The sequence below is a fragment of the Dendrobates tinctorius genome, unplaced genomic scaffold (assembly GCF_039654945.1).
Source record: "Dendrobates tinctorius isolate UK_male_01 unplaced genomic scaffold, ASM3965494v1 ptg000177l, whole genome shotgun sequence".
Lineage (NCBI taxonomy): Eukaryota > Metazoa > Chordata > Amphibia > Anura > Dendrobatidae > Dendrobates > Dendrobates tinctorius.
The window spans coordinates 359880-378331 of record NW_027361844.1 but is presented as its reverse complement, the minus strand read 5'-3'; the positions used below and the strand labels follow the sequence as shown (position 1 = coordinate 378331).

Here is an 18452-nt window from a genome sequence, read left to right as displayed (position 1 = left end):
TTCTGGGCATCGATATCTAATTTAGGCCGCAGCTTCGGCCTAGCTTAGGTCGCCGCCTCTCCGCCCCCCGGCCCCCCCCCCCCCCCCGGATGACAAATATGACACTCTACAGTGTCATAGAAGGGGCGGATCGAGGCAGAAAGGGCGCGTTTTTACACATCTCTGCGCGCTCTTTCTCAGCTCTTCGCCCCCTTCTTCTCCCTCCTCATCCTCTCGGCAACCATTTCTGACGCAGGCATCAGCAGAGCACCACACCAGCCCGTCTCCGGGGGGCACAGGACTGTGGATCTTCGGCTGGTGGGGTAAGATCACAGCTCGGGTTTTTTTGCTCGGCTGTGAATCCGGATTCCCTGTAAGCCTCTCCCATAAGTTTCCCCTGCATATCCACCCCTGTAGGGCTCTCCCATAGCCTGCCCTTCCGCGCTCTGCACCTACATCACAGCGCACAAGGCAAGTGGTCACCAGTGGAGGCGACCTTGCCCATCAACACCCTGGAAATTCGGGTCATCCTCCTGGCATTGAGAGCCTTTCATCACTTGCTGGCAGCCTCTCATATCAGGATACAGTCGGACAATGCCACGGCGGTGGCATGTGTGAATCACCAAGGCGGGACCCGCAGTACCCAGGCGATGAGAGAAGTGGCTCATATCCTCCACTGGGCGAAAGACACGAGATCGGTACTCTCTGCGGTCCACATTCCGGGTGTGGACAACTGGGAAGCCGACTTCCGCAGCAGACAAGGAATGGCCTCAGGGGGTGGTCTCCCATCCCGAAATTTTTCACCAGATCTGCAGTCGCTGTGGACCCCGGACGTGGACCTAATGGCATCCCATCTCAAAGCGAAGGTCTCCAATTTCATGGCCAGGACCCGCGGTCGCTCGGAGCGGATGCCCTGGTTAAGGACTGGACCCAGTTCCAGCTCCTGTACATTTTTCCACCCCTCCCCCTGATCTCCAGATTCGTGAGGAAGATCAAACAAGAGGGAGTTCCAACTATCCTGATCGCGCCGGACTGGCCCAGACGTACATGGTACGCCGACATCGTACAACTTACAGCAGACGCCCCCTGGCGCCTTCCTGACCGTCACGACCTTCTGTCACAAGGTCCGTTCTACCATCAGAACTCAGGGGCTCTCAATTTGACGGCGTGGCCCTTGAGACCTGGGTTCTAACCCAGGCAGGGCTCTCACCGGACGTCATTACGACCATGATCAGGACAAGGAAGCCAACCTCCGCCAAGATATATTACCGTACCTGGAGAGCTTTCTTTACCTGGTGCGAATCTCGCGGACAGGTCCCACTCCCTTATTCCCTCCCAAAGGTACTTGGTTTTCTTCAATCGGGCCTGGACGCCAGGCTATCCCTAGGCTCGCTTAAGAGCCAGGTGTCAGCGCTGTCAGTGCTTTTCCAAAGGCGTATTGCTAACAAGCCGCAAGTAATGACTTTTCTCCAGGGAGTTTCCCGATTACAGTAGCTCCCCCCTACAGACGTCCACTGGAAACGTGGGACCTCAACCTGGTTCTGACAGCATTGCAGGCACCACCTTTCAAACCCCTTAAGGAAGTCCCACTCCGCATTCTGTCCCAGAAGGTGGTTTTTCTGGTGGCAATCACCTCGCTACGCAGGGTGTCTGAATTGTCAGCACTCTCCTGCAGACGGCCCTTCCTAGCCTTTCACCAGGACAAGGTGGTTCTCCGTACAGTACCATCCTTCCTTCCGAAGGTTGTGTCCAACTTCCACTTCAATGAGGAAATTTCACTGCCGTCCCTTTGCCCGGTTCCGGTTCATAGAGTGGAGAAGGCTCTGCATACGCTTGACCTCGTCAGGGCATTGCGTATATACGTGTCTAGGACTGCACCCTTCCGGAAGTCTGATTCCCTTTTCCTTCTTCCGGAAGGCGTTCGCAAGGGTCAGCCGGCTTCCAAAGCTACCTTTGCCAGGTGGATCAAGTCCACCATGCAAGAGGCTTACCGTCTTAACAACTCTCCTCTTCCGGCCGGTATCACGGCACACTCTACGCGGGCAGTAGGCACCTCCTGGGCCATTCGGCACCAGACTTCGGCACAACAAGTGTGTAAGGCTACCACTTGGACTAGCCTACACATGTTTACGAAACACTACAGTGTTCATACCCAGTCCTCAGCGGAAGCGAGCCTGGGTAGACGGGTTCTGCAGGCGGCAGTGCCCCAAGTTTAGGCACCTGCTAGCACAATATTCGTTCCATTGCTTCCCACCCAGGGACTGCTTTGGGACGTCCCATGGTTCTGTGTCCCCCAATGAGGCGACAGAGTAAAGGAGACTTTTGTGTACTCACCGTAAAATCTCTTTCTCTTAGCCTCTAATTGGGGGACACAGCTCCCACCCCGTCCCATGGGTGTATACTGCAGAGGAGGAGCCATAGTTAATCTGTGTCGCCTCCTAGTGGACAGCAGCATAACACCCATGGTTCTGTGTCCCCCAATTAGAGGCTAAGAGAAAGAGATTTTTACGGTGAGTACACAAAAATCTCCTTTTCCAGATTTACATTGTTTAAACTCTGTTTTGTGGAAATGGAGGGCTGTACATCTAAATTGGCTACTGTTAAAACTATGCAGAAATATGCTTTAAAATATCTGCATGGGTTAATTGAGTTGTGACTTAATGAATATTTTGAATGGTGGAATTTGTGTTATCAACTGTGTATGTAAGAGTAGTCATGTCTATGATGACAATTAGATTGCTGAAAAGCGATCTCTTCAGAGAAGAAAGTGCCCACCTACCATGAGGCTTGGAGGCCTTGACGAAAACTACAAGATCTTAGGCTTTTTGTATGGAAAAATATATAGTAAATTGAGAGAAATATTACCAATAGTTGTTAAAAATATTTAACATAGCATGTTGTTCTGATCTAATTTTTTTATTTGTTTTGTTGACACATTCCCTTTAAGTGATGAAACGTTTTTGTCTTAAATAATACAGATCCAGTTATCAACTACAGAGACCTGCTAGCAGTGGTTCACATGTCATACAAGTTGGATCTCACTGTACGAGTTGCCATCTGCAGGAAGGTGAGTGTTAGCTTTTGCATTTAATAAATAGCAATAGCATGTTATAAGAATGTCTTCCAATTTTATAGAAATAAAGCATGACTATGTAAAAGAAAACTCTACCATTTCTAATATACTTTGTTTTGTTTATTTGTAATTGGAAATCTATTTATGACTGGTATCACCTTCAGAGGCTTCAGGCTAGGTAATTCTCTAAGAGCTAAAACCACCTTGGGTCCAGATTGATGATAGCGTACCATCAGTGATATTTATGATGGTGCCATTGGATTGACTGAGTTCAATTGTGTCCAAGTCTGAGCTCAGTATAGGACTAGCTATATGTTGGTGTTTGGCCTCTAAATGGAAATTAAAAAATTCTCCTACACTGTTGGCATATAATTTGCAATGTTCGATAAAGCTGTAAAATATCCTAGTAGTGTTAGAGAACCTATTGCCTGAAACTTTCGTTGTTGTTCATACTGGAGGAGTACCGTATTTTTTGGACGATAAGACGCACTTTATTCCTATAAAAATGTGTAGGAAAATGGGGTGAGACTTATAGTCCGGCCGTATCGACTCTAGCTGTGGAGTTGAGATTAGGAGCGGCATCGGCGGAGCAGCGTGTCACATTGGTAAGAGCTGGGTGTATGGGTGTGGAATGCGTTAAATATTCATTTCTCTTAACCCCTTAACTGACTCTGTCAGTCATTGGACGTCTCCCCTGCTTTGATGAGGGCTCCAGTGGTGAGCCCACATCAAAGCCGGGACATGTCAGCTGTTTTGTGCTCGCAATAGTCGCAGGTGGAATCGCGATCCACCTGCGCCTATTAACCCTTTAAACGCCGCTGTTAAATGCTGACAGCGGCATTTAACCGGCTCTTCCGGCTGCAAGGCCTCCGTCGTGTGATCAGGGGTCAGCGATGCGTTGGCATAGCAACCAGAGGTCTCCTGGAGACCTCTATGGTTGTTGATGCCGCATTGCTATGAGCGCCACCCGGTGGTCGGCGCTCATAGCAATGCTGTCATTCTGCTACATATAGGTGATCTGCTCATCGCCTATATGTAGCAGAGCCAATCAAGTATGGCATGCTTCTAGCCTCCCATGGAGACTATTGAAGCATGCCAAAACTAAAAAAAAAATGTTTTAAAAAAAATATGAAAAAAATAAAAAAATATAACAATTTAAACCAAAGACATACTGATAGGCAATTTAGATTGTGAGCCCCATCGGAGACAGTGATGATAATGTGTGCAAACTGTAATGCGCTGCGGAATATGTTAGCGCTATCTAAAAATAATATAAATAAAAATAAAAATCACCCCGCTTTTGCCCAATTCAAAATAAAACAAAAAAAAAATCACACGTACACGTATTAGGTATCGCCGTGTTCAGAATCGCCCGATCTAGCAATAAAAAAAGCATTAACCCAATCGCTAAACGGCGTAGCGAGAAAAAAAAAAATCATAACACCAAAATTACGTTTTTTTGGGTCTCTTTGACATTGCGTTAAAATGCAATAACGGGCCATCAACAGAACATATCTGCTCAAAAGTGGTATCATTTAAAAACGTCAGTCCGGCACGCAAAAAATAAGCCCTCATCCAACCCAAGATTACGAAAAATTGAGACTCTACGGGTCTCGGAAAATGGCGCTTTTTTTTTTTTTTTTTTTTATAAAACTTTGGATTTTTTTTTAAACCACTTACATAAAAAATAACTTAGACATGTTTGGTGTCTATGAACTTGTAATGACCTGGAGCAACATAATGGCCAGTCACTTTTGGAATTTATTGAACCTGGCAAAAAAGCCAAGCTAAAAACAAGAGTGGGATTGCACTTTGTTTGGAATTTTTTTCCTGTTTTGTAGTACATGACATGGTAAAACCAATGGTGTCGTTCAAAAGTACAACTCGTCCAACAAAAAATAAGCCCTACATGGCCATACTGATGGGGAAAAAAAAAAAGTTATGGCTCTGGAAAGAAGAGGAGGGCAAAATGAAAATGCAAAACCAAAAATACCCCTGGTCGTTAAGGGGTTAAGTAGTGGCACGTGCCCGCTGGCAGCTGCAGAAAGGCTCCTGCTGACACTGTTCTCACTGTTAAAGAGCAATAAATACTCGCTTATCTCCGCGCACACAGTCCTGGTGTGCAGAGCCGGGAGTATTACGGTAGCGGTCCTTCGGCTTGCAAGCAGCGCATGACTTCCCTGCCATGCACTGCTTACAAGCATAAAGCACCTGCTGACATCGGAACAAGACGTTGTGAGGGAGCGCCGGGAAGGTAAGTGTAATGGTTTGGTTTTTTTAATGTTTTCTGATGGGACCATGCATAACAGGATGGGGGTGGGGGCCAATTATACCTGGATAAGGATGGGGCATATCAGCACTGCGATTGGGCCCTGTCATACCAGGTTAAGGATGGGACCTGGATAGGGATGAAGGGCGGTCATTCCTGCCAGGATAGGGTTGAGGGGGACCCTTCCTACCAGGCTAGAGATAAGGGGGCCATGCATACCAGGGTAGGGATGAGGGGGGCCATGTGTATCAGGAAGGGGATGAGGGGACCATATATACCAGGATAGGGGGATATTAAGTACAGAATTGACCACATTTTTTGCTTCAATTTTTTTCTCCTAATTTCCTCCTCTAAAACCTAGGTGAGTCTTATAGTCCGAAAAATACAGAATATACCGTATTTTCTTTGTAAATTATTTTAATTTCCATCACATTTGCCAGTTCTATTTTAGATACTAATACTAATGATACTGTATTATTACTATCTAGGTTCTTCAAATCCTCCAGTTCCACCCAGATGCAGCTTCACAAATTGCCCAGCAAGTTGGCTGGCAGGATACTTTTGTACGGTTCTTCATGAAGGAAAACTCTGAATTTAGGAGCAGTGGTAAAATGAATTGTCAACACATTATTAAAGAAGAAGATAAAAATTCCAGGGTTGAAGAGTCACAAAGAAGTCATTTAGAGAAGGTTGCTCTGGATAAATCGGACATTACAGATAATGGTACATGCAACAGCTGGTGTCCTGAAGAAGCCAGGTCCCTCAATACAAGCATCCAGTCTACAAGCACACTCCTGGATGAAAGTAGCCCATCTTTTAGTGAAGCTCAGCTTCACGTAGAGGACCCAGAAGTGTGGCCTGGTGATCATTCACATCTCACTTTAGAACTAGCTAATTTAGAATTAGGAGATGGTGAAAATCAGACTCCGGGGAGCTCTCCGAGTACACCTTCACCTGTTGAATCCTCCAAGTCATTTAATGTAGATCGTCTTGAGAAGGAGTCTGCCAGCACAAACATTCTGTTTAGGGATGATCTGTCCCTTAGTGTGAATTTAGAAAGCAAAGAGGTAAGGAATCTTTTTATTTCTGTGTTTACTAGTTTGTTCACTACCATTTTGGGTTGTATAACCAACCTTATATACAGTGAAAAATCTGCAATTTAACATTAAAGGATTATCCAGAAATTTTTTATTTTATTTTGCTATGGGCCTACTTTACAGGCACCAATCTCCGCTAACACAAAGCGGTCCCAGACCGCTCCTGCTGTCGATTTAGTAGCTTCCACAGAGCAGAGGGGAGCCAGCTGTCAATCAGTATTATGTCGGCAGTCACGCCCCATCGACAGAGTTGCACGCAAGAGGAAGAGTTGCTCTGTTGAAAAAAACGTACAAACGTAAATCAGGTGACTCCATGGACAGAACAATATTCACAATTCTTCTGTGATCTGACAGTAAATGGGGCTCAATAGGTCTACCAAATGTATTGCAGGCTTATAAAAATCGTCACAAGATGTCCCACTAACACAATGGTGATACATCCTCCCCATCTACCCACTTATGACAGATCAATGTACTTGTATATACAAAAAGCAAATAACAATAATGTCATCATACGTACGCTATGTTTAGACACTTGCCTAAACTGTGCTCTCCTTTACATAAAATCCGTTTTTCAGGATTGTGAAGAGGAGCTTGTACAACTTCTTACAGACATCCTGCTGTGTCTTATGTGGAAAGGCCTCGACAAATCTGATAATGCTACCTGGATAGAAAGAGGACAAGTATTCTCTGCAGTAACCAGCCTTGAGATGGCGAATGAATTGCTAAGACCCTCAGATGAAATCAAACTAAAGTATGTACATTTTTATTGCAAAGACTTAGTTTTTGACTTGTCCCTTACATATTAACACTTTCTTTATATCTTATTAACTTTCATGACTTTGACCCCATATTGTTTTCTTTACCCAGCTTATTGGAGAAAATGCCAGAATGGGCTGTAACTGAAAACAGAGATCCCAAGACCCAGGTCAATGCAGAAAATGCGAACAGACTATTGCTCATAGTACAAGATTTCCTACAAGCTGAAGGTCGGGTCAACTCTTCTTTATGGACAGAAAAGGTTAGGTATTTCTGCACTCGTATTTTTCTGTATTCTGACAAGTATAACAAACTCAAAACATTAAAATCTGAATATGCAAATATCGTCTTCAGAGAGAAAAAGGACAGGGACTCTTGTGGCACTATTGGAAGCAGCAATCGTAAAAGTCAATGTCCTTTAATAAAAGAGAATTGCTCATTCCAATAGGGGGCACTAGAGTTCCTGCCATCTTTCTCTCTGAAGAGGATATTTGCACATTGAAATTCTCAGAGGAGGGTTGCATGGCCCTTTTACTCTCAAAATGTCAATTTCTTGCTCTTGACGTGGAAAGATCTTACCCCTTAAACACCCTGTGAAAGGCATTTTGGCTAAGATCAAGTGCTGGTGCAATAATGCACACTGTGGGAAGCCTCAGAGTGTACGCTGGGTAGCCATATACTTATCCGATCTGGTGATCCCCAACCACTATAATCCAAAACCATGAAGTCCGGTTGCAGCTTTAAAGCCTGAGGTGCCTGAACACACTGGGTGTGGGACCCTACCTGAGCTTCACAGCATATTTGTATATGCACTTCTTTCACTTTATTTTTAACCAAACACCCTTATACCAGACGTTTTGGCTAGGATGGAGATTTTTTTTTAAGCTTTTCAGCAGAAGGTCTGGTCAGTATTACACTGAAAAATAGACTATTTATTTTGTTATCCACGGTGTCATCACTTTTTACACATATGTCTGTCTCAGGACTCTCTTGGAATCCGGTTCCCCTCTTGATTGGTCTAGAGAGTACGTGCACAGCCATCAGGCTCCACTCCACCATGCAAATCCCTGGCTCTCCTCTGGGAGTAGTTCTGATCTAGACTGAGCCCCATAGTTTCACTGGGGTGGCAGCCCAGATGGCTGCTGGGAGCACCATCATCTCTCCCGATCCCAATCCCTGTTTTTTTTATGCTGTGGCCTTCTGGTCTAGAGGGATGGGGAAAAATTAATTTGGGGCTATTCTTCTTTTGGAGTCGGCTGCGATAAACCACAACCTTGTGCACTTTTTTGTGGCTCTGTTCACATTTTTAATGCACTTGGGTGGAGAGCACGACCTTAGGCTACATAAAACCTACCATAAGTCTCTGTAATTTTTTTTTAAAAGGACAAACGTGACCAATCAGGTATATCACTCCTTTTTAACATTAGATCAAATTTATTGGCTTAATATGCTGCCCCATGTGGAGGCATAATCTTACTAGTCAAAATGACTAACACATTTCTCGTTCGCCTTATTGGGGGACACAGAGACCATGGGTGTATGCTGCTGCCACTAGGAGGCTGACACTATGCACAAAAAAAGGTTAGCTCCTCCTCCGCAGTATACACCCCACCAACCGGCAGGAATTTCCCCAGTTTAGCTTAGTGTCAGTAGGAGGTGGACACGGGTCTTTCATTAGACCCATATCTACCTCGTCGTGCGTCGTTCCTTTTCAGGGTCCCGGAGGGATACAGAGTGAATAGTCACATCTGTAGTCCCACAAGAGACTATGAGTACGGCGTGTACTGCCACCCCGTATCCTCATAGCTCTCCGCAGCAGGACCAAGAGCTTTGCACAGGTGCGTGCCAGCTATATGGATGGTCCTTGCTCCCCCGCCTCCCACCCACTCGCCTACCAGAGCCTGTCGGTCGGACGAGGCGCGGACACTGGGAAAATAGACTCAGACAGCGTTGGATTTACAAGGTACCTTTATTGAAGACACCACTGGAGGATTCTTCGGAGCGGCACAGGGCAGTGCCGCAGGGTCCTCAGCTGCCTGCGCCTCCCGGCAGCCGCCGCACTTTCTGTTGCGCCACATGCCAGGCCCCGGCTACGGCGCGGGCCTTGTCCCCCCCACCCGCCGCCGCCGCCCTCCTCATTCTATCCTGAGGGCTTTTTTCGGGCGGTGGTTTCTTCTTGGGTGGCCGTGGCAGCGCTGCAGGACTTCCGCGCCGCCCCGCGCTGACAGGCGGCCGCCGATACTAATTTAGTCCCTGGCTTCATTTCGGGCCTACTCGGCCGTCGCGGCCACGCCCCCCGCCCTCTGTTATAGGCGGGCTGCTCTCCCGCCCGTTCTAGGACCACCCACCCTCCTAGTCTGTAGCTGGGCAGCGGGCGGTCTTCTCTCTGGGTCAGGCGGCTAGCTCCGCCCTTCTTCTTCTCTCCTTAACCGCGCTTTCCTTTTACCTCAGGCTGCCGCCATCTTTGCAGCCTGTCAGCCGGACGCCTTGGAAGACACCGGGCAGCGGAAAGGGGTTCCTCGTTATCCTCTACTGCGGCCATGCATCTCAGACGAGCTGGGCACATCGCCTTTCGGGCCACCGGACTGTGAGTAGCTTTGCAACTGCAGACTGACACCCTCCTCTGCCTTCTTTCCCTCAACCTTCCGGCATCTCCTCGGGGTTCTTTCTCCCGGAACGTGCCCGTCCACCAGCACAGAGAACTTTCCCACTCCCCTCGGTTTAGACTGCAATTCAGCCCGATGCCGTCCAGGAACCATCTATTGCGCCACATGAGTGTGGACCCCCCTATTCCTGGCTAGGCCTCTTTATCACAATCAGTGGCGGACCTCACCAGGGTGTCTGTCCCTAGTGGCCGTTCTTGATAAGTTGCCCCTGGACACTTCCGCAAGGTCCAGCAGGTCGCAAGGGGTTCCATCTGAGCCAGCCAGCAGAAGCCGCAAAAGACCCAGGCAGGATCTCCGGCCGGAATCCTCTCCTGGCCTGGTCTCTCCACATTGTCCTTCCCAGCAGTCGCCTTCCCGTGCCTCCTCACCCGAGTCAGGTGAAGCGTTCTCGAATGCGTCATCCGAAGAGATTTTAGAGCTGGATTCGGATCAGGACGCGGACATGAAGGTTTCGGTACAGAACCTCATTGCTGCGATTAACCACACCTTTGAAATACTGACTCCCCTGCGAAACGCTCGGATCAGGAGGTTTCGTTCAGACGGGCAGTAACACCTTCCAGAGTCTTCACCTCCCACTCTGAGTTTGGCAAGATGCTTACCAGGGAGAGAGAGAAAATCTGACCAGACGCTTTCAAAGAGGGAAGCGTCTCGGCGTGCTCTATCCATTTTCAAAAGAGCTCACCGACAACTGGTCGGCTTCCTCCTCTGTAGACGCTCCCGTGTCCAGACTATCTTATCAACACGGTCCTTCCGATTTCAGGTGTGACGTCGCTAAAGGATTCTAATGGCAGAATTATAGAATCCCTAGCAAAGTCAGTATTCGAAGCGGCGGCGCTAAGCCCAGCCTTTGCTTCATCTTGGGTAGCAAAGGCCATAGCTACTTGGGCGGAGGATCTCCGCAAGGGCATCCTAGATAAAGCCCAACCGGAGCAATCGGCCAAACTGGCTAACCAGATCTCCCATGCAGGGGATTATCTGCTCTCTGCCTCCTTGGATGCCGCGTCTTGGTCGCCTCAGACGTCCAGCAACGTGATGACAATCCGGCGTACAATTTGGCTCAAGGCTTGGCAGGCGGATTTGTCTTCAAAGAGTCCCTTACCAATCTGCCTTTTCAGGGAGCGCGTCTCTTTGGATCCCAGCTGGACCAGATTATTAGGGACACCACTGGAGGCACAAGTTCCCTCCTTCCTCAGTCCAAGCCTTGTAGGTCCGCTAAGGCGTCAGTTTCGGCCCTTTCGGTCTACCAACAGAGGCCGCAGGCACGCCAGGATAGAAAGAAGGTCTCCTTCAGACGCACTCCCTCCTGGCGATCTCACTCATCCCAGGGCAGATCCTCCAGGTCCAGATCTGGTTGGTCCACAGCAGCATGACTATCAAGGAAGTCCTGAGGGTCCTTCCCAACTGGGCGGTCAACTCCTTTTCTACAGAGACGTCTGGCTTGCCTCAGTAGAGGACGCTTGGGTCAGGGAAGTTGTATCCCCAGGATACAAGATAGTTTGTTTCTCGTCCCCGGGATTGTTTCTTCGAGTCCATCCAAAAGACCCTGCCTTAGTCCGGGTTTCTTCGCATCCATCACCTCTCTCCTCAGTTCCGGGGTGATTTTGTCCGCTCCCGAATCAGAACGTTTCACAGGGTTTTATTCAAACCTGTTTGTAGTGTGGAAAAAAGATGGTGCAGTTCGTCCCATCCTGGATCTCAAGTTACTGAACAACAGGGTCCGATTGCGTCATTTCAGGATGGAGTCTCTTCGGTCGGTAATCGCTTCCATGGAGGCGCAGGAGTTCATGTGTTCAATAGACATTCAAGATGCCTATCTACATGTTCCCATCTTTCCCGGGCATCAGAGATTCCTGCGTTTTGCGATTCACCAGGACCACTACCAGTTCGTTGCACTGCCGTTTCGGTCTCGCCACCGCACCCAGAGTTTTTACAAAGATCATGGCGGCGTTGATGGCCTTGTTGAGGATGAGAGGTCTCGTTCTTTTTCCGTACCTCGACGACATTCTGATCAAAGCTCCGTCTTTTCACCAGGCTCGCCAAAATCTTACCATCGTCCTCTACACCCTGTCCAATTTTGGGTGGCTCGTCAACAAAAAGAAGTCCTGCCTTGTTCCGACACAACGTCTGGTGTTTCTGGGCCTATTGTTCGACACTCGTCGATCGACGTTTTTTCTCCCAGAGGAGAAGATAGTTTCTCTGCAGCGAGATGTACGGTCGCTGCAGATCACACGACTTCCATCTCTCCTAACAACCATGAAAGTTCTAGGAAGGATGGTGGCGTTGACAGAAGCGATTCCCTTTGCTCAATTTCACTCCAGACCCCTCCAACAGGCCATCCTGTCTCGGTGGAACAGGTCTGTTCTTTCCCTGGATCGTCCAATTCGCCTTTCATACCAGGTCAGGCAGTCCCTCATTTGGTGGCGGACGTCACCTCTCTGTCATGGTATGCCTAGGTTACTTTAGGCAAAAACCCCGGGACCCCTGCGATGTCCCTCAGACTAGGGGAACCCTGTCTGTCCCTCTACCCAGGGTTTACACTGAAGGTGTGCCTGCCTGAGCCTCCACCCTGTCCCTGTCTCCTGTCCAGCCCTAAGCTGAACCCACCACCCTCCACCCAGTGAGGGGACCAGACACCAGACCCCACAAATACGTATGGACAGGGGTAAAAGAAACACCACACAGTTAATACACAAGGGAATACAATAATGTGCAAGGGCAACCAAATATATATATAACAGATTGGAGAAAGAACCACTGAGGGATATACTGCACCAGATATCAGACGCTCCAACACCACCACTGCTGACCGGTATTGCTAGCACTAGGCTAAAGCTATAGTCGGCGACGCCCATAGTCAGGACGAACTATTTAAAGACCAAGGGCGTGGCCCAGCCCTCAGCCAGCATGACAACCTGGTTAACCCTATCCCGACTGGAACAGAATACCCAACAGGGTATTACCGCTGTCTGCCGGACACCCTGGTGTGAACAGTGTCCGACATGACAGTACCCCGCCTTCTACGAGGGACCTCCGGAACCTCACCATGTCGAGGACCTGGCTTGTCCGGATGGCGACGATGGAACATAGTAACCAGTCGATCAGCATGAATGTCAGAGGCCGGCACCCATGTCCTCTCCTCAGGACCATAGCCACGCCAGTGGCCCAGGTACTGTAGAGTGCGACGCACAACCCTAGAGTCCACCACTTTGGACACCTCAAATTCCAACGCGCCATCCACCAAGACGGGAGGTGGTGGCCCGGGGGAACCATCCACCAAACCCACGACCTTCTTTAGCAATGCTTTGTGAAATACATTATGAATCTTATACACAGCCGGCAACTCCAAACGAAATGCCACTGGGTTGATCACTGCAGAGATTCTAAATGGGCCAATGAACCTGGGACCCAACTTAAGTGACGGTATCTTGAGCTTAATGTTCCTAGTAGATAACCACACCCAATCACCCACACACAGGTCCGGACCTGGCACACGTCTGCAATCAGCCACCCGTTTGTACCTGGAACCCACCTTCAACAAGCGCTGCTTGACTCTCCTCCAAACAGACGACAATTGAGCTCCCAACTGGTCCTCTTCAGGGACGCCAACTGAGCACCCCTGACGCAAGGTGCAAAATTGAGGATGTTGACCATACACACAAAAAAAAGGAGATTCCCCAGACGATTCCTGGCAATGGTTGTTTATTGCGAATTCTGCCAGAGGAAGAAACGCTGACCACTCTTCCTGATTGTCGGAAATAAAGCAGCGCAAGTATTGCTCCAGGTTTTGGTTCAGCCGCTCAGTCTGTCCATTCGACTGAGGGTGGAAAGCCGATGAATGAGATAATTTGATTCCAAGGCGAGAACAAAAAGCTCTCCAAAACTTTGCCACAAACTGCGTACCTCGATCAGACACAATGTCAGACGGGACACCATGAAGTCTGACCACCTCGCGAATAAATATCTGAGCAAGAGTCTTAGCATTGGGCAAAGACGGTAAAGCAACGAAATGTGACATTTTGGAGAACCTATCAACAATTACCAAAATGACCGAGTTCCCTGCCGAGGCGGGCAAGTCAGTAATAAAATCCATGGAAATCTCAGTCCATGGCTTACTGGGCACCCCAAGAGGCTGCAAGCTACCAGCGGGACGGGAACGAGGAGTCTTGGCCCGTGCGCACGTGGTACAGGCAGCCACATATGAGGCCACATCCTGCCGGATTTTAGGCCACCAAAAACGACGCGATACCAATTCCAGAGTGCTCTTAACCCCTGGATGACCTGCCAGTACCGTGTCGTGATGTTCGCCCAACACTCTAGAGCGTAGATGTAGCGGCACAAAAGATTTATTAGCAGGTAACCCCGGCGGTACCACCTCCTGAGCCTCGGCAATCTCTGCCTCAATCTCTGTCGTGATGGCAGATACCACCACACCCTTTTGGAGAATAGGCACCGGCTCTTCACATAACTCTCCCCCAGGAAAACACCTGGATAAAGCGTCTGCCTTAACATTCTTCGACCCAGGTCGATAGGTAACAATGAAGTTGAACCGGGTGAAGAATAATGCCCAGCGAGCTTGTCTGGAGGACAGGCGCTTAGCAGATTCTAAATAAAGCAAATTCTTATGGTCGGTTATCACAGTAATCTGATGAACAGCCCCCTCCAAGAAGTGTCGCCACTCCTCAAATGCTAATTTGATGGCCAATAGTTCCCTGTTGCCAATATCATAATTACGCTCCGCAGGCGACAGCTTCTTGGAGAAGAAGGCACACGGATGCAACTTGGCCCAAGAAGGGCCCTGAGACAGTACAGCCCCCACTCCAACCTCCGACGCATCCACCTCCACGACAAACGGTAAGGAGACATCGGGCTGCACCAGAATGGGCGCTGAGGCAAAACTATTCTTGAGGAATTCAAACGCCTGTACCGCAGGCTCAGACCAGTCAGAAAAGTCGGTACCCTTCTTAGTCATGTCAGTCAGTGGTTTGGCAATCATAGAGAAGTTCTTAATAAATTTCCTATAGTAATTGGAGAAGCCAAGAAATCGCTGAAGCGCCTTAAGATTATCAGGCCGATCCCAATGTAGTACCGCCTGCACCTTTGCGGTGTCCATCTTAAAACCTGAGGCGGAGATTATATAACCCAAGAACGGTAGCTCCTGTACGAAAAACACACATTTTTCAAGCTTGACATAGAGCCTGTTCTCTCTGAGCAACTGCAGAACCTGTCTAACATGCTCTATATGTGTATCATGGTCGCGAGAGAAAATGAGGATGTCGTCAAGATAAATTATAACAAACCTCCCCAACAACTGAGAGAAGACATCATTAATGAAGTGTTGAAAGACCGCCGGTGCCATAGTCAACCCAAACGGCATTACCAAACTCTCAAAGTGACCCTCAGGGGTATTGAACGCTGTCTTCCACTCATCCCCCTGACGGACTCTTATAAGATTGTACGCCCCCCTGAGGTCCAGTTTGGAGAACCACCTGGCACCAACCACTTGGTTGAATAAATCGGGTATAAGTGGCATAGGGTAAGGATCACGGACCGTAATCTGGTTGAGTTCTCTGAAATCCAGACACGGGCGTAAACTGCCATCCTTCTTTTTAACAAAGAAGAAGCCAGCAGCCAGAGGAGAAGAGGAAGGTCTAATATGACCCTTGCTCAGGCTATCCGCAATGTATTCCTTGAGAGCTAGCCTCTCGGGACCTGAGATATTAAACATTCTAGCTTTAGGTAACTTGGCCCCTGGTTTCAACCTAATAGCACAGTCATAGGGGCGATGCGGTGGTAGTTCCGAACAACCCTTCTCAGAAAATACATCCGCATAATCCAGCAACGGCTCCGGGATACTGGGGGTCAAAGTGGAAATACATGTAGCCAGGCACCTCTCCTGACACTCCCTGCTCCACTGAATTATGTCCTGGGTCTTCCAATCAATAACAGGATTATGCATTGACAACCATGGAAAGCCCAGAACCATCTGAGCCGGTAAGTTACTAAGCACCTTACAAGTTACCCGCTCTGAGTGTAATACTCCGATGTGGAGTTGTATATCCAACACACACTCTGTGATCTCCCCTTGAGACAACGGGGAAGCATTGATGGTAACCACCCGGATGGGGTTCGGCAATTTCTCCACCGGAAATCCCGCTGTATGCGCGAAACTCTCATCAATGAGATTGGCAGCTGAGCCACTATCAATAAATACTGTAATAGAGAGCATTTGCCCCCCAAGTACCACCCTAGCAGGGAGCATACACTGGGAAACCATGACGGAGGATACACAAAGGCTCAGACTAGACTCCTCCAAACCCTCTGAGCCTATCAGTTTTCCGCCGGCGCGCCCTTCTTAGGTACCAGGGGGCAAGCGTTAATAAAATGTCCTCCTTTGCCACAAAAAAAACAGAGCCCCTGCCTTCTGTGCCAAGGACGTTTAGGCTTGTTACTCGGTGACTGTGCTATACCAGCGATCTGCATGGGTTCCACGGATTCACCCGCGGCAACCTCACCGACCACTCCCCCACCTCCCGGAGGCAACGAAACCAGCGCCCCCTGACGGAGACGTCGGTCTATGCGTACTACAAGTGCCATCGCAGCCTCCAGAGAGGCGGGAGTCTCGTACATTAGGAGAGTCTGTTTAACCCTTCCAGAAACCCCATGCAAAAATTGACTTCTAAGCGCAGGGTCATTCCACTGCGTGTCCATCGCCCAGCGCCGGAATTCCGTGCAGTAATCCTCAGCTGGTCGATCACCCTGTAGCAGTGAGCGTATCTTAGACTCTGCTAAGTTTAATCTATCCGGATCGTCATAGATCAAACCCAGAGCAGAGAAAAAAAAAATCTACAGATTCAAATGCCTGTGAGTCTGAAGGGAGTGAAAAGGCCCAAGCCTGTGGATCACCACTCAGCAAAGAAATCACCAAGCCCACGCGTTGAGCCTCATTACCTGAGGAATGTGGACGCATACGGAAATACAATTTGCATGATTCACGAAACACCGTGAACTTACCACGATCCCCAGCAAATCGTTCAGGAAGGGGAAACTTGGGCTCAGCTGCCCTGGCTGCAGCCTCAGCAGGTACTGCAGGAGCTGACAGGCCTTGTTGCTGGACCGCCCCCCTGAGTTCAGTGACCTGTATGGATAGAGCCTCCAGCTGCTTGGTTAGGGAAAGTATAGGATCCATAGTAAGTAACCCCTATATTCCCTATCTATATCTTTTTTTTTTTTCTCTCACTTTATTATTTGGGCCGACTATAATGTCATGGTATGCCTAGGTTACTTTAGGCAAAAACCCCGGGACCCCTGCGATGTCCCTCAGACTAGGGGAACCCTGTCTGTCCCTCTACCCAGGGTTTACACTGAAGGTGTGCCTGCCTGAGCCTCCACCCTGTCCCTGTCTCCTGTCCAGCCCTAAGCTGAACCCACCACCCTCCACCCAGTGAGGGGACCAGACACCAGACCCCACAAATACGTATGGACAGGGGTAAAAGAAACACCACACAGTTAATACACAAGGGAATACAATAATGTGCAAGGGCAACTAAATATATATATAACAGATTGGAGAAAGAACCACTGAGGGATATACTGCACCAGATATCAGACGCTCCAACACCACCACTGCTGACCGGTATTGCTAGCACTAGGCTAAAGCTATAGTCGGCGACGCCCATAGTCAGGACGAACTATTTAAAGACCAAGGGCGTGGCCCAGCCCTCAGCCAGCATGACAACCTGGTTAACCCTATCCCGACTGGAACAGAATACCCAACAGGGTATTACCGCTGTCTGCCGGACACCCTGGTGTGAACAGTGTCCGACATGACACTCTCATTGCCCTAGGACGGTCATTCCTTCTCATTCACTGGCAGATTGTGACAACGGATGCCAGCCTCCTCGGCTGGGGGGGCAATATTTCGCAATCACACTGTGCAGGGTCGGTGGTCGAATAGAGACAGCTCTGCCGATCAACGTCATTGAGATACGGGCGATCTATCTGTCTCTCGTTCACTGGGAGAGACTTCTCAGGGGCCTGCCAATCCATATTCAGACAGACTGCCACAGCGGTGGCAGATATCAACCACCAGTGGGGGACACGCAGTGCCTCAGCCCTAGCGGAAGTGTCCAAAATTCTTCACTCGGCAGAGGTTTCAGTTCCACCAATATCCGCGGTGCACATTCCCGGCATGGACAACTGGGCTGCCGATTTTCTCAGCCGCGGGAGTCCTGCGGCGGGAGAGTGGTCCTTACATCCGGATGTATTTCATCAGCTTTGCCGTCGTTCGGGAACTCCGGACGTTGACCTGCTGGCGTCTCGCCTCAACAGGAAAGTCCCACAGTTTGTATCCAGGGCTCGAGATCCTCTCGCCAGGGGCGCCGATGCTCTGACCATTCCTTGGTCTTAGTTCGAGCTCCCCTACCTGTTCCCTCCCCTTCCCCTTCTTCCCAAGCTGTTGAAGAAAATCAAAGCAGAAGGAAGTCCAGTCATCCTCATCGCCCCGAAATGGCCCAGAAGGTCTTGGTTCGCGGACATCGTCAACCTTCTCGCGGACTCCTCCTGGAAGGTTCCAGACAGGGCAGATCTGCGGTCTCAGGGCCCGATTTGCC

General features: G+C 49.1%; 1 protein-coding gene across 3 annotated transcripts in view; it reads left to right on the top strand.

The window, feature by feature from the left end:
* Positions 1-18452, top strand: part of NBEAL1 (neurobeachin like 1) — a 363036-nt gene that overhangs the window by 213090 nt on the left and 131494 nt on the right. For all 3 annotated transcript variants that reach the window (XM_073551440.1, XM_073551438.1, XM_073551439.1), the window contains 4 exons: positions 2958-3046; positions 5810-6388; positions 6997-7172; positions 7289-7439. In XM_073551440.1, the coding sequence (XP_073407541.1) occupies positions 2958-3046; positions 5810-6388; positions 6997-7172; positions 7289-7439 (995 nt within the window). The remainder of the gene's footprint in view (positions 1-2957; positions 3047-5809; positions 6389-6996; positions 7173-7288; positions 7440-18452) is intronic.